The following is a 19315-nucleotide window of genomic DNA, read 5'->3' on the forward strand; positions in this document are numbered from 1 at the left end:
TACTCAAGAAGTACTTGGCATTACTATGATGAACAACTTTTATTGTTTGGCCTCTCAAACAAAATGTGAAAAGTTTGCACTTTAAACAGGATGGTAATTATATAAATCGTGTACTGTAATATGATTTTATCTTGAAGATAGCATTGAAACAATTACCAGGGTAAGTAATATGACAACAACAACCAGTGTTGCTGTGATATTAATATTTCCAGAAAATTCATCAAGGGACATAACTCACATGTTTTCAACCGATTATTTGATTGTATTAAGGCATGAAATGATTTGTCAATTTAAACAGGAGAATTCAATTTTTTCATAAACAGTCGAACCCCGTTCACTCAAACTCGCAGGGACCGGCGAAAATACCTTGAGCCTCAGAAAATTCGAGCCAAGCATGAATGTTTACCTTCAGCATAAAGAAGTCTAGTCTAGTCTGGTTTGAGCCAACCAGGAATTCAAGCAAAGGGAGTTTGAACCACTGAGTTTTGACTGTATTTTTAATCAAATGCATTTAGTATTTTTTACTTCTGATTTTCCAGTTATTTATACCAGCAGCTACAACTTTTCCCACCAACTGTTTCTGTAACACTAGAAACTGACACACAATCATGCAGTCCACCTATCTGTAACAGAATGTAAAATGATATCACAATAGTCTTTGTTACTACTAAACAGGCAACCTAGATTATTTTATTTTAACATTTATGGCAATTCAATTAGCCAACAAGAAACATGAATATAAACTCACAAGTTTATAACAGATTTATTCCAACGCATGGTGTTACATGATAATTAGTTTCCACATAGCCAAACAATGACGGTATCTAGCAGGCTAGGGATGTTTTGCTACAGGGTTTCATTACTTGGTACCCCCAAAGAATGCAACCATGGAATATTTATTAAACCACTTTCAAGCAAATATATATTCTAACATACAGCTACAGAAGCATGTGGACCTATTTCCAAAAACATTTTTTCTGTAATGGTACTCATTACTCGTGTAATTATAAATACACAACTAGATTTTAGTGTTTCTGTTTACTTTTGGTTGATATCCTTATCCAAATGAGGTAAGGCATTGATAGCTCCCCATCCCAATGAGGTAAGGCATTGATAGCTCCCCATCCCAATGAGGTAAGGCATTGATAGCTCCCCATCCTAATGAGGTAAGGCATTGATAGCTCCCCATCCCAATGAGGTAAGGCATTGATAGCTCCCCATCCCAATGAGGTAAGGCATTGATAGCTCCCCATCCCAATGAGGTAAGGCATTGATAGCTCCCCATCCCAATGAGGTAAGGCATTGATAGCTCCCCATCCCAATGAGGTAAGGCATTGATAGCTCCCCATCCCAATGAGGTAAGGCATTGATAGCTCCCCATCCCAATGAGGTAAGGCATTGATAGCTCCCCATCCTAATGAGGTAAGGCATTGATAGCTCCCCATCCTAATGAGGTAAGGCATTGATAGCTCCCCATCCTAATGAGGTAAGGCATTGATAGCCCCCCATCCTAATGAGGTAAGGCATTGATTGCTCCTAATGCCTATGAGGTCATATGGTCCTCTTCAAAATGTAGTAAACCTTGTAAATCCAATGAGGTGCTCCTCATTCCAAATAAAAAATGAGGTAAGACTGATTGCTGCTCAACCCAATGAGGTGCTTCTCATTCCAATGATGGAAGGCATTGCTATCTCCTCATTCCAGCAAGCTTCTCCTCATTCTTATTTAGTAAGGCATTGATAGCTTCACAACCGAATAATGAGCTCCTAATCCTAATGAAAGCATTGATTGCTCCTTAACATAATGAAGTGGTCCTCATTCCAATGAGGGATGAGGCATTGATAGCTCCTCAACCTAATGAAGGCATTGATAGGCATTGATAGCTCCCCATCCTAATGAGGTAAGGCATTGATAGCAACCCATTCAAATGAGGTAAGGCATTGAAAGCAACCCATCCTAATGAAGTATGGCATTGATAACACCCCATCCTAATGAAGTAAGGCATTGATAGCTCCCCATCCTAATGAGGCAAGGCATTGATAGCTCCCCATCCTAATGAGGTAAGGCATTGATAGTTCCACATCCTAATGAGGTAAGGCATTGATAGCTCCCCCATCCTTAATGAGGTAAGGCATTGATAGCAACCTATCCTAATGAAGTAAGCCATTGATAGCTCCAAATCCTAATGAGGTAAGGCATTGATAACTCCCCATCCTAATGAGGTAAGGCATTGATAGCTCCACATCCTAATGAGGTAAGGCATTGATAGTTCCTCATTCCAATGAAGGATAAGGCATTGATAGCTCCTCAACCTAATGAAGGCATTGATATCTCCCCATCCAAATGAGGTAAGGCATTGATAGCTACCAATCCTAATGAGGTAAGGCATTGATGGCTCCAAATCTTAATGAAGTAAGGCATTGATGGCTCCAAATCCTAATGAGGTTAAGGCATTGATAGCTCCACATCCTAATAAGGTAAGGCATTGATAGCTCCCCATCCTAATGAAGTAAGGCATTGATATCTCACAATCCTAATAAGTTAAGGCATTGATAGCTCCCCATCATAATTAGGTAATACATTGATAGCTCCCCATCCTTATGAAGTAAGGCATTGATAGCTCCCAATCCTATTGAGGTAAGACATTGATAGTTACCCATCCTAATGAGGTAAGGCATTGATAGCTCCCCATCATCTTAATGAGGTAAGGCATTGATAGCTCCCAATCCTAATGAGGTAAGGCATTGATAGCTCCCAATCCTAATGAGGTAAGGCATTGATAACTCCTCATCCTTATGAGATAAGCATTGATAGCTCCCCATCCTTATAAAGTAAGGCATATAGCTCCCAATCCTATTGAGGTAAGACATTGATAGCTACCCAAGCTCCCCTATCCTAATTAGGAAAGGCATTTATAGCTCCCCATCCTAATGAGGTAAGGCACTGACAGCTCCCCATCCTAATGAGATTAGGCATTGGTAGCTCTCCATCTTAATGAGGTAAGGCATTGATAGCTTCCAATCCTAATGAGGTAAGACATTGATAGCTCCGCATCCTAATAAGGTAAGGCATTGATAGCTCCCCATCCTTATGAAGTAATGCATTTATTATCTAAGCTTCCAATAGCAAAGAGCTTTCAGTTTTTATTAAAAAAGGTAACCGTATTAACGTATGAAAACACCAATTACACAGGCAATCTAAAGCCCTCCATCAAAGGCAGGGAGATGCACCACTTAATTAACTTACAGACAGCTTTGTCTTTTTTCAAGCTGATTTAGTTTGTTAGAAAACATAACCATTGCCAAAGTAATTTATAAATTCCAAAAGTGGAACCACTCTGGAATAGCAGCAGTAGAGCATGCAATCTGAGATCAGGCAAGGCACCCTGTAATCAATGTTATAAAATGTCTTAGATATGGATGTCATTCTGCTTAAGAACATTCATTATGTTTTGCATATAATTTTTGAAACATTTAAAAGAACATACGACCTTTTAAAGTTTTTTTTCTGTAGAAAATGTCTGATGTTAAAATAAATTCATTTACCATTTTATAAATGTATTTGAGCTATGACATAAAGGGCAGATATGTTTTCAATCAATATGAATCTTGCAATATAGCGCTAGAATGTCTGCGAACCAATGCTTATAATTCATCAAGTGTAATATAAGCACACATCTATTTTTTAATCAAGGCTCATTCAAATTCCATGCAGTCACAGTCTTGTAAGCAGAAGTATGACCAGACATATTATAAGAAGGATTATGTCTGCAATTTAATACTGGCAGTAAATAGCTTTATAGCATAATTAGGGACAGGTGTTACTGTTTCACAATTGCATAATCATAAATTTAAAACCAGAAAAATAAAATCATATAGACTTTTTCTTGTAATCACAATGCATTTAAAAATGAAAGGAATCCAAGCCTCTTATAAAATGAAGTAAAATGAAGGCAAGATCTTACTGCACCCTCATGGCAATCTGTAACAACATCAGGGCACTGCTTTGATCATTATGTGCTGATCAGATAATAATAACTTACTAATAAATCTCAGAATGATTTAATTCTGCGGTAAATAATGATACACGCAATCAAAGTGTTCACCAAGGAGACTCGATTTCTTACTTAGAAGAGATTTTCTACCATACCAAGTCCTTTTAAAGATCTGTCCTAGATATGAAATTGCTCCTTGATATGAAATTGCTCCTTGATATGAAATTGCTCCTTGATATGAAATTGCTCTTTGATATGAAATTGCTCCTTGATCCTTGATATGAAATTGCTCCTAGATATGAAATTGCTCCTTGATATGAAATTGCTCCTTGATATGAAATTGCTCCTTGATATGAAATTGCTCCTTGATATGAAATCTCTCCTCGATATCGCTCCTTTATATGAAAACGCTCCTAAATATGAAATCACTCCTAGGAGTCTAAATGTCATGAAATGGCCCAAAAGTGCATAGTGATGTTTGAGTTTCTGAGAAAAAAAACTGTAAAGAAGTCAAGTTATCAGTGAACTTGAAAACAATTAAGAATATTACAGAGGGTCACAATAAAATCATCAGATGAGAACAAAATAACATCAATTATATCCTACTACTTGTTTTCTCAACTGTTTTTGTTCTTTACGACTCCCAGCACTTACATTCATGGGAGTGCACCAGCTTCTGAAATAAGAACATATACCATAACACGTACAACACCAGGGAAGAGTTTCCTTTTCAAATAAAACATGAGAAACACTTCTACAGTCAAGTATTGTCAATAAGGGAATAATAATCTAAGGACTGTTTCTCCTCTTCTTTCTTAAACAATCAAAGCAATGTGCTAAACAAGATGAGAAAGAAGTTGATCATCTTGTGTCCATTATTATTAATGTGAGCGACACTGGATAGATGCTGTGATATGATGATACACATTGCTTTTTCCTGCTGGTGACCTGACAATAATCATGCCCAAAGCCAAAAGAAATTAACACGTTTTTACTAAGAAAATACATGTTTATCTGCTCATTGTGTTCATCCCCCCCCCATATCACAATTTACTTATAGGCACAGAATAGTTTACATCATTCTGGAAAATGATGTGGCCTTAACCAGCCCTACCTACATCTCATACATTCCTAGCAGTAGCTAACCTAACATAACACTTACATGATGAGCTTATTATTGTCGCTTGCCTGTGCTGTGAATTGACCAATTCACCGATGGATTCTGAACCAATCATGTAATAGAGTACACACCTGCATTGTCAATATGAATTACTGACCCCCAGGTAAATGCCTGTAGCTACCATGTGTTCCTGGCTAAATGTATCCTGATGACTGGGCCAGCCATTTAGACATCTCCTTAATCATGTTCATGCAAAAAACTACTTAGTCTTGGCAGTACCCTATTAGTACAACAGAGTCTGTGTTACTTAAATGAAAAAGACATAACCTATTATCTTATCACTGACGCCCTTAAATGGCCGTGACCTATTTAAAAAAAATTCATTTATTTTTCACATCAGGTACAAATCAATCCATACATATTTAATACTTAATATATGTATATATATTTAAGCATATACACACATGCATTCAACCATGCACGCACATACGCATGCATAAACACACCCACTCATACACACAGACTTTGAACACATATGCTCACATGCACAAACTCTGTCAATCTCCCAAATTTGTTCTTGCCTAATGGCTTCCTTTTTTCGGATAATTTTCAAGATTTATAAGCAGTAGCGTATATATGTTATCCGAAAAATCTTACTTGTGCTAAGAAAAATGCCAATATCTATTTGTATTGAATAAGTTTTATTTTTTGCTCACCAGACCCTGAAGGAATGGTTATTGGGTTGGTAAAAGTCTATTAAAGAAAATATCTACTGACACACAACAAATCTTATGTGGCAAATAGTGTCGTGTGGATTGCATCTGTACAGAATTCATAACATTCTGTTTAGGGTGTAAAGAAACCTTGTTTATTATACAGAAATGTCATGTCAAGACCTTGATGTTATAAAAGTAATAAACAAAAAAGCGCAGTATGAAAAATATTCCATTAAAAAAAAATTATGACTTAAAATGGTACATAAATAAAAATATTAAAATATGTTAATATTGCTTTAGCTAAGCTCAGGATGATATAGTGGGTGAAATAATTTGCAGATGTGTTACAACGTATTCCAAAAAGACCTTACGTTAAGTCCCTAGGACTCCTACAATGTTCCTGTATTGGCAAACAATTATCTTCTTCCAGAAAATGGAGCAATGAAATTCTTTATAAATGTTCTATTATGTGCCTAGAGCATGTTGAGGGTAATGTGGGACAACAGAACTAAACAAATGATCTAATTAAACATCATCGTGCTAAAAATCCAAAAGGAGAACAGCATGGAGTGTCATTGCTTAGACTAACTCAACATTTGCCCTGAGCAATTGGCTTGCTTCATTAAATCATGCACAGCATGTGCATTAAGAGGGCTAACTTAACATTTGACCCCAGGTAATTGGCTTGCTTCATCAAATTATGCACAAAGCGTGTACTTAGAGGACCAACTCAACATTTGCCTCGAGTATTTGGCTTGCTTCATTAAATCATGCACAACACATGTACCAGTGTCATGTGAAATGTTTTTTTAATCCTAAATGTTTAACGAGTAAATAATATGTCCACAGCATTTTTGCATGACAAAGATGATGCCAAGACTGTCTCTGAATAAACAGAAAGGCTAATGCAACCAACATGTTGCAGTTATGACATAGCTCTCCCTACCAGTGAAAACAATTCTTCATGACTTCGTTCATTGCAAAAATCTGAGTATCCTGAAGCTGCAGCACCGGATTCCTGGCTCTGTGCACAATCATTGTCATATAGCAATTATGTCATTGGAAATAAGTGCGTCTTGGTTTTGAAGCATCGGTGAACAGCATGACAAATATAAGACAATGGTTTATCATAAACAATGCTTTACATCCAAGTCACATGGTGATAAAGAAATTTTAGCAGTATTTACATTAAATGCTAAATCAGTCCAAAACATGGGTCAAATTGAACTGAATATAGAGAAAGAAATGTTTTTCAAAATTCATGCCGCGAAATACTGATAATGAGGTAGAATAAATAACATTTATATTACTGTCATATTTGTATGTGCATCACAATTTTACTGAAAGGTTACCTGGAATAAATGAGGATAAAACAAAAAAACTAAACAGAAACATTTGTTAGTTATAATAATAAATAAACAACCCAGAAAGCCTACAGATATCAATTTTTAGTCCAATCATAAGAAAATGTGCAAACAAAAGTGTTAAACTTCAAAGTAAAATTGTACTTCAAAAACTGAACTCAGTATTTTCACACTCTTGTCATGTTCTGGCTTCAGGTTTGTATTTTAACATTGGTGCTGGTGTTGTAAAATCAGGAGATATTTTATCAAGATAAAATACACATTCATTCAAGGAGGTAATGTATTTAACAAAAAAGATAAGATTCTATATCAACATGATAGTCATGTATAATATGTTTTCAACAATCAAAGGCAATGATTACCAGATCAATTATTTGTCAATATCTTTAATGTGTTCAATGGACAGAAAGTTGAGGTGGGGCAATGGGGTGGGGCATGGCAAACTTGTGGTGGGCAATGCCCAATCTACCCAACCCAGTCACCCAAGCGAAACCATAGTTTAAAACCCAATTATTTCTGTTTCATTGTCCATTATAGCCTTGGAGTGGTCTCTTCATTGCGAAAAGAAACAGAAAAGATTATATCTCCTAGAATGTTTTGACAGTTTCATTATCATCTAATATCAGGGAGCAGGGATAAGTATGATTATGTTATGAAAGAACAAACAATACATCAAACACATTGATGGCTCAGAAAGAAAAATCTGCTTTGAGGAAGAAAAATCAATCCTGAGGGGTGGGTTCCTGACAGAGCCTACAATAAAAATTAACAGAAACGGACATTTACAGACTTCAACCTTAATCTTTCGCTTTAGCTTAAATAGCCTGTTCATGAGTTTCTTTACAAAAATTGTGTCGCATTTTAGTAATAAATATATATCACTTCATTTTGTCCTATGTACACTCCTATTATTAATTTAGCTTCCTACATTTAACCATACATCCTTAAAATTGCATTCCTGTTCTGATGAAGTCAATATCTTCAGAATACATCAAACATACATAAACCACACCTGGGATGATTGATCTGAGATGTTTTGTGATGGTGAAGTGTATGTGACGCCATTTAAACAAGTGACATTAATAACGCAGCGGCTGATCAAACAGCCCAATTTAAACTAAACTTTCAAGTCTGGGAAGCAGGTTGTCTAGGATTATCCCAGTGAACATTTGCAATTAATGAGTAAATATAAACATTGTATATTTTACAATTGTAGATCAGCAATGTATGAAAATATTTGGTAAGTACAAAGATAATTGTAAAGTCCTTTTTGACTTCACTAGCCATGCAGTGACCAAATAATTATGTTCATACACCAATGAACAGCAATACTAAACATTCAGTCCATGAAGAGGCATCCTATTCATATTGTGTTCTTCAGCTGAAGTAGCAGCAAGCTCATAGCTATGGTGGTGGTAGTCACCAGTCAGTCAGCGACAACACCATCAAAACTTCAATTATCATTTTAAAACCATAGCAGAGAAGGCCGGAGCTATAAATGATGAATAATACCCTGAACAAAGAAAGATCCCTCCCTAGCACAAAAAACATCAATCCCAAGGATGGAAAGGGCAGTCTCGGTTAACAGTAACTGTAAATGAATCATTGCCCACAGAACCCTTGCAAAAGTTTAAGTGGTATACTATTTTCAGGAATCACCAAGTCATATTCAGTGATCCTAAGGAACTTGTAGATAAATGTCTTTACTTTTGACAGAGTACAGGGGAACTTTTTACAGGCCGCCACCACGCAGCCCATACTGCCAACTCTAGTGAGAGATTAATACATTTGGGGAAAGTCTTAAAGTATTTACCATAGCATTCCATGCAAGAACATGCAAATACGTGTCCCTTTTCTCACCCAACAAGCAGAATAACTCAACAATTACTACAGCCACATACATTTATCATTTAAGTTTCAAGAGATGATCTTAAACATGTATTACAGTGAACAGCTTTTCAATGCTTTCTTTTCCTCTGAAAATAGACAAGCCAATAGTTTATTTGCTACATAAGCAATTCTGTTGATACTTCATCCAACACAGATCATTCTCATGACAGTATCTAAAAGTCAGTGGTGTTCATCATTCAAGTGCACAATATAACAAATGTGCCAATATTGTTTTGTCTATTGATTTTAGTTTACCCAAACTCATATTTGAAACAATTTGAAAATCATACTGCATAAACATATCCCATTAAAACCGCAAAATATCGCTTTCAAATCTTAAAATTAATGCATTTTTTGCTTGTCAAAGAGAATACTGAATTGATGACTACATTACCTAAAGAAATGGTTGATTTCTGAGGAAATATTCGATGAAACAACTGTTTTACTGCCACCAGGAGAACTGAAATGGATCCAATCAGTATTACAAACATCTCCAAAACCACCAGCACAATCAACGCAGCAAAATCAACTACTTCCTTAAAAATGTTTTATTTAATGGAATAAAGCCTTAAAAACTGTTGTTGTTCAAGTTAACACAGCCACAGATCCCACATTCTGTGTTTCATAGTGTTAACTACTAATGCCATCAAAACTAGACCTAATAAATCCCTAATTAAAGATATACTACCGTATATCCTCGCTTAAAAGATGGGGTTATTGGGCCCCAATTTTAACCTGAAAGTAGGGGGCCCGTCTTATAAACGACGTTATAAGAAATTGAGAATTGGGTCAGAATCAGTAATATTACACATTTAGTTGTCTGTGAATGACACCCAAATAAAAGTGACAAGATCACAAACATTGGATTTAGGCAGCCATCTGGTTTGTTTCCCTATGATGAACATTGGATATCTTCTAATTCAAATGCTTGTTATTAGTCCAAACACGTGGTTGAACAAAGGAGACGCATTTTGCTACCTTTAGAATGAAAATATTTGGGATGTTGTTCACCGTGTGATTTTTTTTTCAAGTCCAAAATAAAACTTTTTTCTTACAATTAGGCTTTGCGTATATCATGCAGGCTAATTGGCATGTTTCAATACACATTACATTAATTTATCCACTATCATCAATGGCCTAAATTAAGTCCCATCACCTGCAATCCAAACAAACACCTGCGAAATTTTAACTTATTAACACATGTATTGGAATGTGTCCGCTGCAGATCAAACTGTACAATTTGTGACGTCAGAGTACGAGAATTCAAAGGCGCATGGCAATGACTTGTATATAAATCGGTCAGTTGATTACTGTATGAATCCATTTTACTCCCAGAATTGAGTCTATGCTGGTTAGAAAATGCAATACCATGCCATACGATCGAAAAAATAATAATAATCAATAATCGTCATCTGAAAACTTTCAGATCATGTCCATATTTTTTTACAAATGAACCTTAGGGTTATGAAAATGATATACATAAAAGACATCCTGAACTGAGTTACCTTGTTCTATTATTAATCTACCTCTACATTAGAGAGCTCACAGTTGACAAGAAAATGGGCGTTTTTCTTAAAGCAAATCAACAAATTTAGTTGAGAATTGACTGTTTAGCTTGAACATTATCACAGACTTGGAGAAATTGAAGTGCTGGATTTGCTTTAAAGATTAACCACGTCTTAAAAACCAGTCTATACAAAAACACCAGATTTCACGGGCAAAGATAGGGGTTGTCTTATAAGCGGAAAAAAGGTCTTAAGACAATACAGATTTACTTGGTGTTTTTGTCACGGTTTACCTTGAAGCTTGGTTGTGCTGCATTTAGTTTATACCAAACCATTTCAACCAAAAATGGGTTATATTTTTCCATTTCAGGGGAAACAAGCCTGAGCCAATCCGGTTTGGTGGATTCTCCAAGTACAACCCGCCCTGCCATGACAGTGCCGTTAAAAAATGCAAGAAGAAACGAAAACAAGCCTCTGCCTTGAAGATAATGGCAGAACTGGGCTCAGAGAGCAATGCGCACGGCCTTGCAAAAATTGTCACATCCGTCACAACAAAACGGAAAGTTCTGTGGTCTCTGCTAGTTATCATAGGATTTACCGCCGCTACTCTTCAGTTGTCATTCCTTGTTACCAAATTCCTTGCATATCAAGTCGTAGAAGTCTCACAAATGAAAGAAGGCATGCCAGTAGAATTTCCAGCTGTGACTTTATGCAATATTGCAACAATTTCTTTGACTAAAGTGAATGAGCTGATAGCTCGGAATAATACAGACATTATGAAGTGGTTTACCTTTATACAGAATACCAACTTTGGTGAACAAGATGAAAGGATGGATTCACATCAGGCTTTCTATGAAAATATGCCCGATGTCGCCAAATATATAGGTCATAGTGCTGAAAATTTTGTAGTCAGTTGTAGATTTAACACCAAGGAATGCAGTGCATCAAATTTTTCAATTTACTTTGATGGAAAGAATTATTTCAACTGTTATACATTTAATAGCGGCTATGACAACAAATTGAATAAACCCATCAAGGACAAACTTTTAATGCACACCACCGGTCCACAGAATGGTCTTTCATTGATTATTTCTCTTGACAATGAAAACCCTCCTGCAGGTGGCTATGGATTGTATGATATAAAAAACCACATAGCCTTTAGTGGCGGGGTCCGCGGGCAAGTCCACGCCCCCAACACAATGCCAAGCCCTGCGGACCATGGCTTTGACGTTGCCCCCGGGTATTCTACTTCAGTTGGCCTCAAGGCCATTCTACATACACGCTTGCCTTATCCCCATGGTAACTGTACCAACAATATGCTCCAAGGAGACAAACTATACAGGAACACCATATTTACCTGCCTCCAGTTGTGTAAACAGAAGATTCTCGTCAACTGGTGCGGCTGCAAAACCGCTGCTTTACCTATGTACCGGGAAACTGACCCCAAAAAGGGAAATATCCCCTTCTGCGGGGCCATCAAAAACTGGCGTAACATAGACGCTTATACAAATAAGTCAAAAGTGGAAATTGATACGTTACAATGTGCTGAAAGGGTGCTTACAAATCTTAACAATGACAGAAGCTATGAAAAAAACTGTAACTGTTTTCAACCATGTGATGAAACCTCATATCAAAAGTCGCTGTCTTTATCTTACTGGCCACTGGAGTTTTATCAACTGAGTGCTCTCAAGAAATTCTACAAAAACCATTCAATGACCACCAGTTTGATCCGTGAAGCATACGACAAGCTCAACAACCTACAAAACCGGTGGGACCAATATCTCGGAGAAAACAGGCATGTCGAATACAATCAATCAGACCTTGATGACAAAATCAGAGCTTCTACAATTATCCGACAAAATTTGATCAGATTAAACATTTACCTAGAGGATTTAAGTGTTGTTGAGTTCAAACAGATGCCTGCATATGGAATTACAGACTTATTTGCAGACATAGGCGGCACTTTAGGTTTATGGATGGGTATCTCTGTGCTAACAATTATGGAGTTAGTGGAACTTATAATGAGTCTTATTCTACTCCTGTTTGATTCAGAAGAAGATCAAGGGGAAAGCAACCTTGAACAAGAACAAGCAGAGCGCCAGTCCATGCTTAACCCTAAGAACCATAGTGTGATGCATGACAGCAATTATAGTCCAAACCACCATAACACTATCACCCAGGATTCAAAATATAATCACTTTCATTATGAGAGACCAGTGTATAACCAACCACTTGACAGACATGCTGAATCACCAATTTAACCAAAAAAATATTTATGTTATACATATATTGGAATTATTCGTTTAAAAGGGTAAAGACAATGTTATGACTGAATATAATTCAATTGTATGTTTTGAAAAAATGCAGTTTTGTGTAACTGAAATGACTGATAACGAATTGTGATATTAATCATCATCTCATTGAAATATGTTACAATCATTTTTTAATTTTAGTTTTTCTCATATTTCATTTTCATGTTTTATTTCTTCCTTTTATTTCCTACACAGCAAACTTACTTTGACATCATTTTCACTATCAAAACATCCAGTCATTTTGAACCATCTGACAAATGGGCTGTATACAGACAGTTTATTACTAGAAACAGACTTGCTTTATCCTTAAAACAGACTTCTTTTGGCATTCAGGTCATGTATATTACCTTGTACTTGGTGAAATATTAAACAAATGTTGGTGTTAACTCAGTAATGGCTTGAGTCTGAAAAATAACAATAAGTCAAAACTTCCAACATTTTTTCTAGATTCACTCTGTACTGTACAAGAGATATTTGATTTATTAATATTAGCTCAGTGACTGATTTACGTCTAATAAATAGATAAAATATACTACAAGAGGGTCCCCAAGTTTACTATTGCTGTCTGTTTGCGCCCATAAAAGCATTGTTTATTGGGAAACAATTCATAAATGGTTTGTTTGTCCGTTCCCGACCACATTTTGAGGGCGGAGTAGGTACTGTAATTAGGGTTGATGTTTTATTTGTTTTTAGCCCTGCAATAATTATTTTAATTAAGACAGAAAAACAATAACCAGCAGAGAATTAGCGATCAGTGGGTCGGGTAATGCCAAACAATCTACTTATCAATTGTGGCCTTGTCATTGTTTTATACTCATGGACCATTTTATAACAGTTTAAGGTTGAATTTATAAAAATGAAATATTGTCATGTTGATTTAAATGTAACTGTTTGGATTAAATATTCTTAATGAAAGCATTAACAATAGTAGTAAATTTCTAATTATTTTATTTTATCTTGTTTTAACAGAGTGATTATTGATCTAAATTAATACAACTTTCATAAATCAGCTTACAGAAATGAGAAATATTTTATTTTTATTTTATCAAAATGTACAGGTATTATTATTGTTTAATAATGTTAACATGATCATCAATTGTGATACCTTTTAATTATGTTCATATTTACACACAACGTTATTAAAAGACTGTAAATAAACATGATTTAAAAATCATAGTTATTTTGTGGGGTTTTTTTGCACAAAATTTTACACTATGTACAGCCGATGAATGTATTGCAAGGATTTCATGTATAAAAATAACAAAAGTCATTGCCATAATTCATACATACAAATTTCAAAACAGATAAGTAGTTCAAAGAAATGAGTTCATGTTTACATATAAGCATTCTCATTTATTAGCGGATTTACAATGATAAATCTACCGTAAACCATAATTCAAACACTGTAAAATCAACTTCAAAACTTTAAATAGATCATTTTCTGATATCCTCGTCAACCAATAAAAACGCTCATGACATTAAGTTCAGCAAAATTTCAATGAATCAATTAATAGATCGTAACTGAATGACTGAACTTTTTGTTATTGTCACTCAGAATTGGGGTAATTGAAGCAGAGTGCTGTAAACATAAATAGTGCAATGTTGTCAGAATCTCCTAGAAAATGGTGAAAATTGCCAAGAACTACCAGATCACAACAGCCATAAACATTCCCATGCAGAAAAGGTCAAACCAAACTTCATATTCAACGATATAAACTTTCCACACGAAAATATAGATATGATTTAGAGAGAATGCAATAAGATGAGGTCAAACATAACATAACAATTAATTATACAGAGCTCCAGATAATATTTTTCCTCAATTGGACATACCATAACAATTAATTATACAGAGCTCCAGATAATATTTTTCCTCAATTGGGTATTACCCACTCATTCTTCTTGCAATTATGTATTCAGGCTTTTCAGAGATAAGCTCTAGTTGTTTGGCTAAATGCAAGACAAAATATAGGTCATAGAAACATAGTATACTGAATGTTTCCAGTTTTCAAGAATACTGCCATCAGTAATTATTGGTTCAGTGATTATATGGAATTGATTAGCGATGACTTTGGTCTTAATCTGTCAATTTTCGACAGTGCATGAATATTATTTCATCCTTAGTTTCAAAGTTTTCATGGTCTAACCATGATGTCAACTCCATTAAAGAGACAATGCTCTACCGTTACAATAATAAATATAAATATTGCCAATTACAAAAAGAAACCCAGTTAACATTGACCTGTTCAGATACAAAGTATATTGTTCCGAGAAGGCAGAAAAGAATGCTTAATCAGTCATGTCATCGTGTAATCCAGCATTGATTAGTGCCTGAACAAGCAGATCATATCTCATATTCTGTTATACTAGCAGAATGCTTCAAGACCTGAAGAATCATCAAGAATAAAGGAAGTTTTAAAACTTTCAATTGTAGATGAATTTAGTATGACTAAGTCACTTCTTCAGGAAGCTTCAATAATTTAGTCTACTGCACCATTGTTGTATTTGCCATTAAAAGGCAACAAATATTTCAGCAAAGACTATTCAATATTATTTTCTGCCTTTCAACAACGACTATTTCAAAATCTGTATTACAAAAAAACAAAACATTTTCAGTGTTGGTAGCAGAGACTGTCAATGTTTTATGATTTGATAATGATAGCTTTAATTTGAAATGCTATCACTGAACACTTTGCGGGGAATATGACCTACTTCCCAACCTTAACCAAAGTGAAAAAAGACGACACAGAATTATCCAGCTAGTTTCCCAGGCAAGTTAAGCTTTAAATGATCCACAGGATGTTGCAACGTGTTAATTTGAATTAATTGAGCTATGATGTAAGAGAAACTTATATGAAGAGTATACAAAGAAAACCCAGAAGTTTGGCTGCAAGACCACCAACCAAATTCACATATGTTATAACTGATAATCAAGCTAACTCATATTGGGTAAAAGGAAATGTGCTGACCACAGTCTATGACACTGAACCATGCTCATTTTGTAACCAGACGCTTAATGACACTAGTACTGGTCCTTACCTGTCTGTCTCGGCTGCGAGTGCGTTGTGCTGCTCGATGGCTCCACTGACACACTCCTCCAGCATACGCATCTGGCCATCACTGCACCGAGCAAATTAAAAGAAGTAGAAGACATTCAACTGGCAGGAGAGTTTACTGTGTACACAGACATTCAAAAACATACAAAGATTAAGTCAATTGTACAAATGAATGACCCGACACATGGTTGGTGTGTAGAAAAACAGAGTCTTACCCTTGTCTTTTAACATATTTTTTATCTTTACATACATGTTTGTGTTAAATATTGGACAAATAAGCCATACCTTAAGTTCTAAACATAATTATTAAATCCACAAGTATCAACCATATTAACTTTTTAAATGTTTGGGCTGGAACATAAATCTTCAATAAATACTATATTCAAGTTGCACAACTCTCAAACCTTTTTCCATGCAGCAGACATATTATTCTCCCTTTATTCTCGACTGTTTCCACCTCATCAGAAGCAAGCACTTTCTGCTGCAGGGGAGTCGGCTTACACAGCTCTTCAATTGCCTGGGTGAGACCATTCACAATGTTATACTCATCTGACTTGGAGGGTGGACCAATTGATGCCAGCATATTCATTATCTACAATTACAAAATATCTGTCTGAACAAGTCTTTTAACTATGTCACAGATAAAACAGATGTGTCACAAAACTATTTTACTTACATTTTTCTACCGGTTTTTAATTTTTGATTCATATTTTTTGCCAAATATGGTGGCATTTAGCAATGCATATTATTCATAATAATGACATGATAATTCAAAGAAAAATTACCTGCACCATGTTCTGATCTTTTTCATCCCAGCCATTTAAAGTTTGTGAACCAGTTATGACTGATATCTGAAACAAGAAAGCTTTTTTTAGTATATAATCTAAAAGTACGCCTTGTTTTGGTTGACATGTCATATCCCAAATAATGAAAATTGAGTTGCAGATGTGTTTCCTAAATTTTACCAAAAAAAAAATGATGAGTGGTCATGTTTGATCAAAGTTTATTGCATTTGTGATAAAAAAAACAATCAATTTTTACTCCTGGTTGTTCAATATGGGAAAATATTGCTTTATGTTAAAACTTGATGAAGTGACTTTTTTATGTTAAACCCAAATTAAACAGATTGTCTTTATCTATTGGTATCCCCTTCTTTATTCACAGGCTGTTCAAGAAGCAAAGGTTATAAATCCTCACCAGATTATTTAAAGGAAATACATCATACACAATCCTGATGTACTCCATCATTGCCTCTACAGAGCATGTCCATAGACTCTTGTATATTGGGGCTGCAGGGATGATCCCTGGAGTCTTCCCTTTTGCCAAGAGGTCATACTCTGTGCTCTGGTTGCATGACTTCAAGAAGTCTGGACTGTGGTCTAGTACAAAGAGGGTCTTGTGTGTAACTAACCCTGCCATCACTGAAAGAAAAAAAATAGAAACAATTTTTTTTTATATAAAATAAAAATTATATACTGAATACCTGTATAACAATTCACACAGATCAGTGTGTATGCAAGTGGCTGGTTAGCTCAGTTGTTACAGCGCCTGACTTAATGGAAGGGGCCCTGGCTTGGATTCCCAGACTGGCCGCCATTTTCTGAACCTGTTACTTTTGGCATCAAATGTGCGGCTTTGAGAGCACTTTTTGTGTGACCGGTTATTCAATATGTACATGGCGGCACTTATACTGTCTCCCTATAAAGCTAGCTTTAATAGCAACATGTCTACCTGTGGAGGGAGAGGTTGTGGGTTCCATCGCCAGATTTAAATAGCAATTTTTGCAGTCTATTACATTTGGCAGCACAACAAGTTACAGTGTTTAGTCTGAAATTGAGCCCCCTACCACCACCACCCCCCCACACACACACACTTAGACAATGTTAAACTACAGACGGGGGCACAATCAGCAATTAACCAAGTTCTCAGCTAGGACATCAGACTATCTACACACTTCTATCAAGCATCCATTGTTCTCTAGAACCATCTACCTCCAAACGTAGTCAACCAGTCTACTCTCAATGGGTTCCAGTTAGCCCTTGTGAGACTGGGAGGCATCTAAACTTCTCTGTGCCTATTTTTATTCAGTTCTTTTGACCCAAGTGTAATAACTGAACGTTTAAAATATAAAAAGCTTTCCAACTGTAGCACACTCTCAGTAATTTACATCACAGTGGTAATGCTCAATTTGAGTAAGGCAATCACTTAAGTCCATATAAACAGCCGCTTCAGAGTCATTGACGATTTTTGTTTTGGCGACTCAATGCATCAATATACCACTTGTTGTTTTCCGCGACAAGAATGATAGATCACAGCATTAAGTATATCAAGCAGCAAGATAATGCTCATAGGTAGTTCCAAAATGGCGATGCTTTGTTGGCAGTAGTTCTGGCTTCCATAACTTTAATGTTGATATTTATTTTTTTGATGTTTACAACACATTAAAGTTATGGCGTAACCCCCATAGTAAAGTCAACCAGAATCAATTGAGTGTGATGATGCAATGCAATCACATGACCATGATGACGTCGATGGATTCTGCTGTAAATACCTTTTGATAAGTAAAAACAATTTATTTATTCCAAATTTGTTATTAGTTATTTATTAATTATTCGAAATAGAAAAAATAACAGCAAAATAAACACTAGGTCACATGGGTATTTTCTGAAAATCTTGGTGTCACGTGATTAAATTTGAACACAACTATGACCTAGATAAGAAATGCTTGTAATAGGATTTATTAAAATGCTAAATCAACTATCTTTAAAGCGTTTTTTGGTTTTGAAAATGAGTTTGTGAACTACATTTTACTTCATTAACCTAAGGATACAGCTATTTTGTCTGTACAATGCATACAAGTGAAATAACAGCGTGACATAAAAATGTCACAAATTCTGGTAGGGTTTGGATACGGCGTTCTCTTCAACGAACACATCCAAAAAGGTAATATATAACGCGTTCGCTGAAGTTCTTTAGCTATGTTGGCAGAAGCCTCTCTGAATAATAATTTTAGATAACAAAGTTTTATTGAAGGTGAACTTGAATAGAAATTCAACTTTAAAGCAGCTGTTGGCAAAAGTGAATTGCAATGATAATATTAAATCCCATCCGAAATGAAAAATCCGAATTATACCAATTCTATAAAAATCCTGAATAAACATAACCAAAAATAGTTTCCGTAAGTCAGCATAACAAACTAATTACGATTTAATATGTATATATAACAAATTACTTTTTTGTACCTGTCAATTTCCACAGAAGTTCTTTATTACTTAAATATAAAGTATACTTCAACAACGAACCATGGGCGCAGACATTTTGAGACTGGTTTGCTAATTATGATTGATAATACGCTGTA

At 35.5% G+C, this 19315-nt stretch overlaps 2 protein-coding genes across 6 annotated transcripts in view; one reads left to right on the forward strand and one right to left on the reverse strand.

Moving 5' to 3' along the window:
- The window catches only part of LOC128217164 (FMRFamide-activated amiloride-sensitive sodium channel-like), a 34720-nt gene extending 20659 nt beyond the window's left edge, over positions 1-14061 (forward strand). For all 4 annotated transcript variants that reach the window (XM_052924103.1, XM_052924104.1, XM_052924102.1 and 1 more), the window contains one exon: positions 10960-14061. In XM_052924103.1, the coding sequence (XP_052780063.1) occupies positions 10960-12850 (1891 nt within the window). In that variant the 3' untranslated portion in view covers positions 12851-14061. The remainder of the gene's footprint in view (positions 1-10959) is intronic.
- The window catches only part of LOC128217163 (integrator complex subunit 13-like), a 64942-nt gene extending 45653 nt beyond the window's left edge, over positions 1-19289 (reverse strand). The window contains exons 1-5 of one of the 2 annotated variants that reach the window (XM_052924101.1): positions 19200-19289; positions 17155-17378; positions 16743-16808; positions 16362-16549; positions 15941-16021 (exon numbers count right to left, since the gene is read on the reverse strand). In XM_052924101.1, coding sequence (XP_052780061.1) covers positions 15941-16021; positions 16362-16549; positions 16743-16808; positions 17155-17376 — 557 coding nt within the window. In that variant the 5' untranslated portion in view covers positions 17377-17378; positions 19200-19289. Of the gene's footprint in view, positions 1-15940; positions 16022-16361; positions 16550-16742; positions 16809-17154; positions 17379-19189 lie in introns of both variants that reach the window. The other variant, XM_052924099.1, reaches the window with a different exon arrangement.
- Positions 19290-19315: the final 26 nt, after the last annotated feature.

This window comes from Mya arenaria, chromosome 14 (genome assembly GCF_026914265.1).
Source record: "Mya arenaria isolate MELC-2E11 chromosome 14, ASM2691426v1".
In the NCBI taxonomy this organism is placed as follows: Eukaryota; Metazoa; Mollusca; class Bivalvia; order Myida; family Myidae; genus Mya; species Mya arenaria.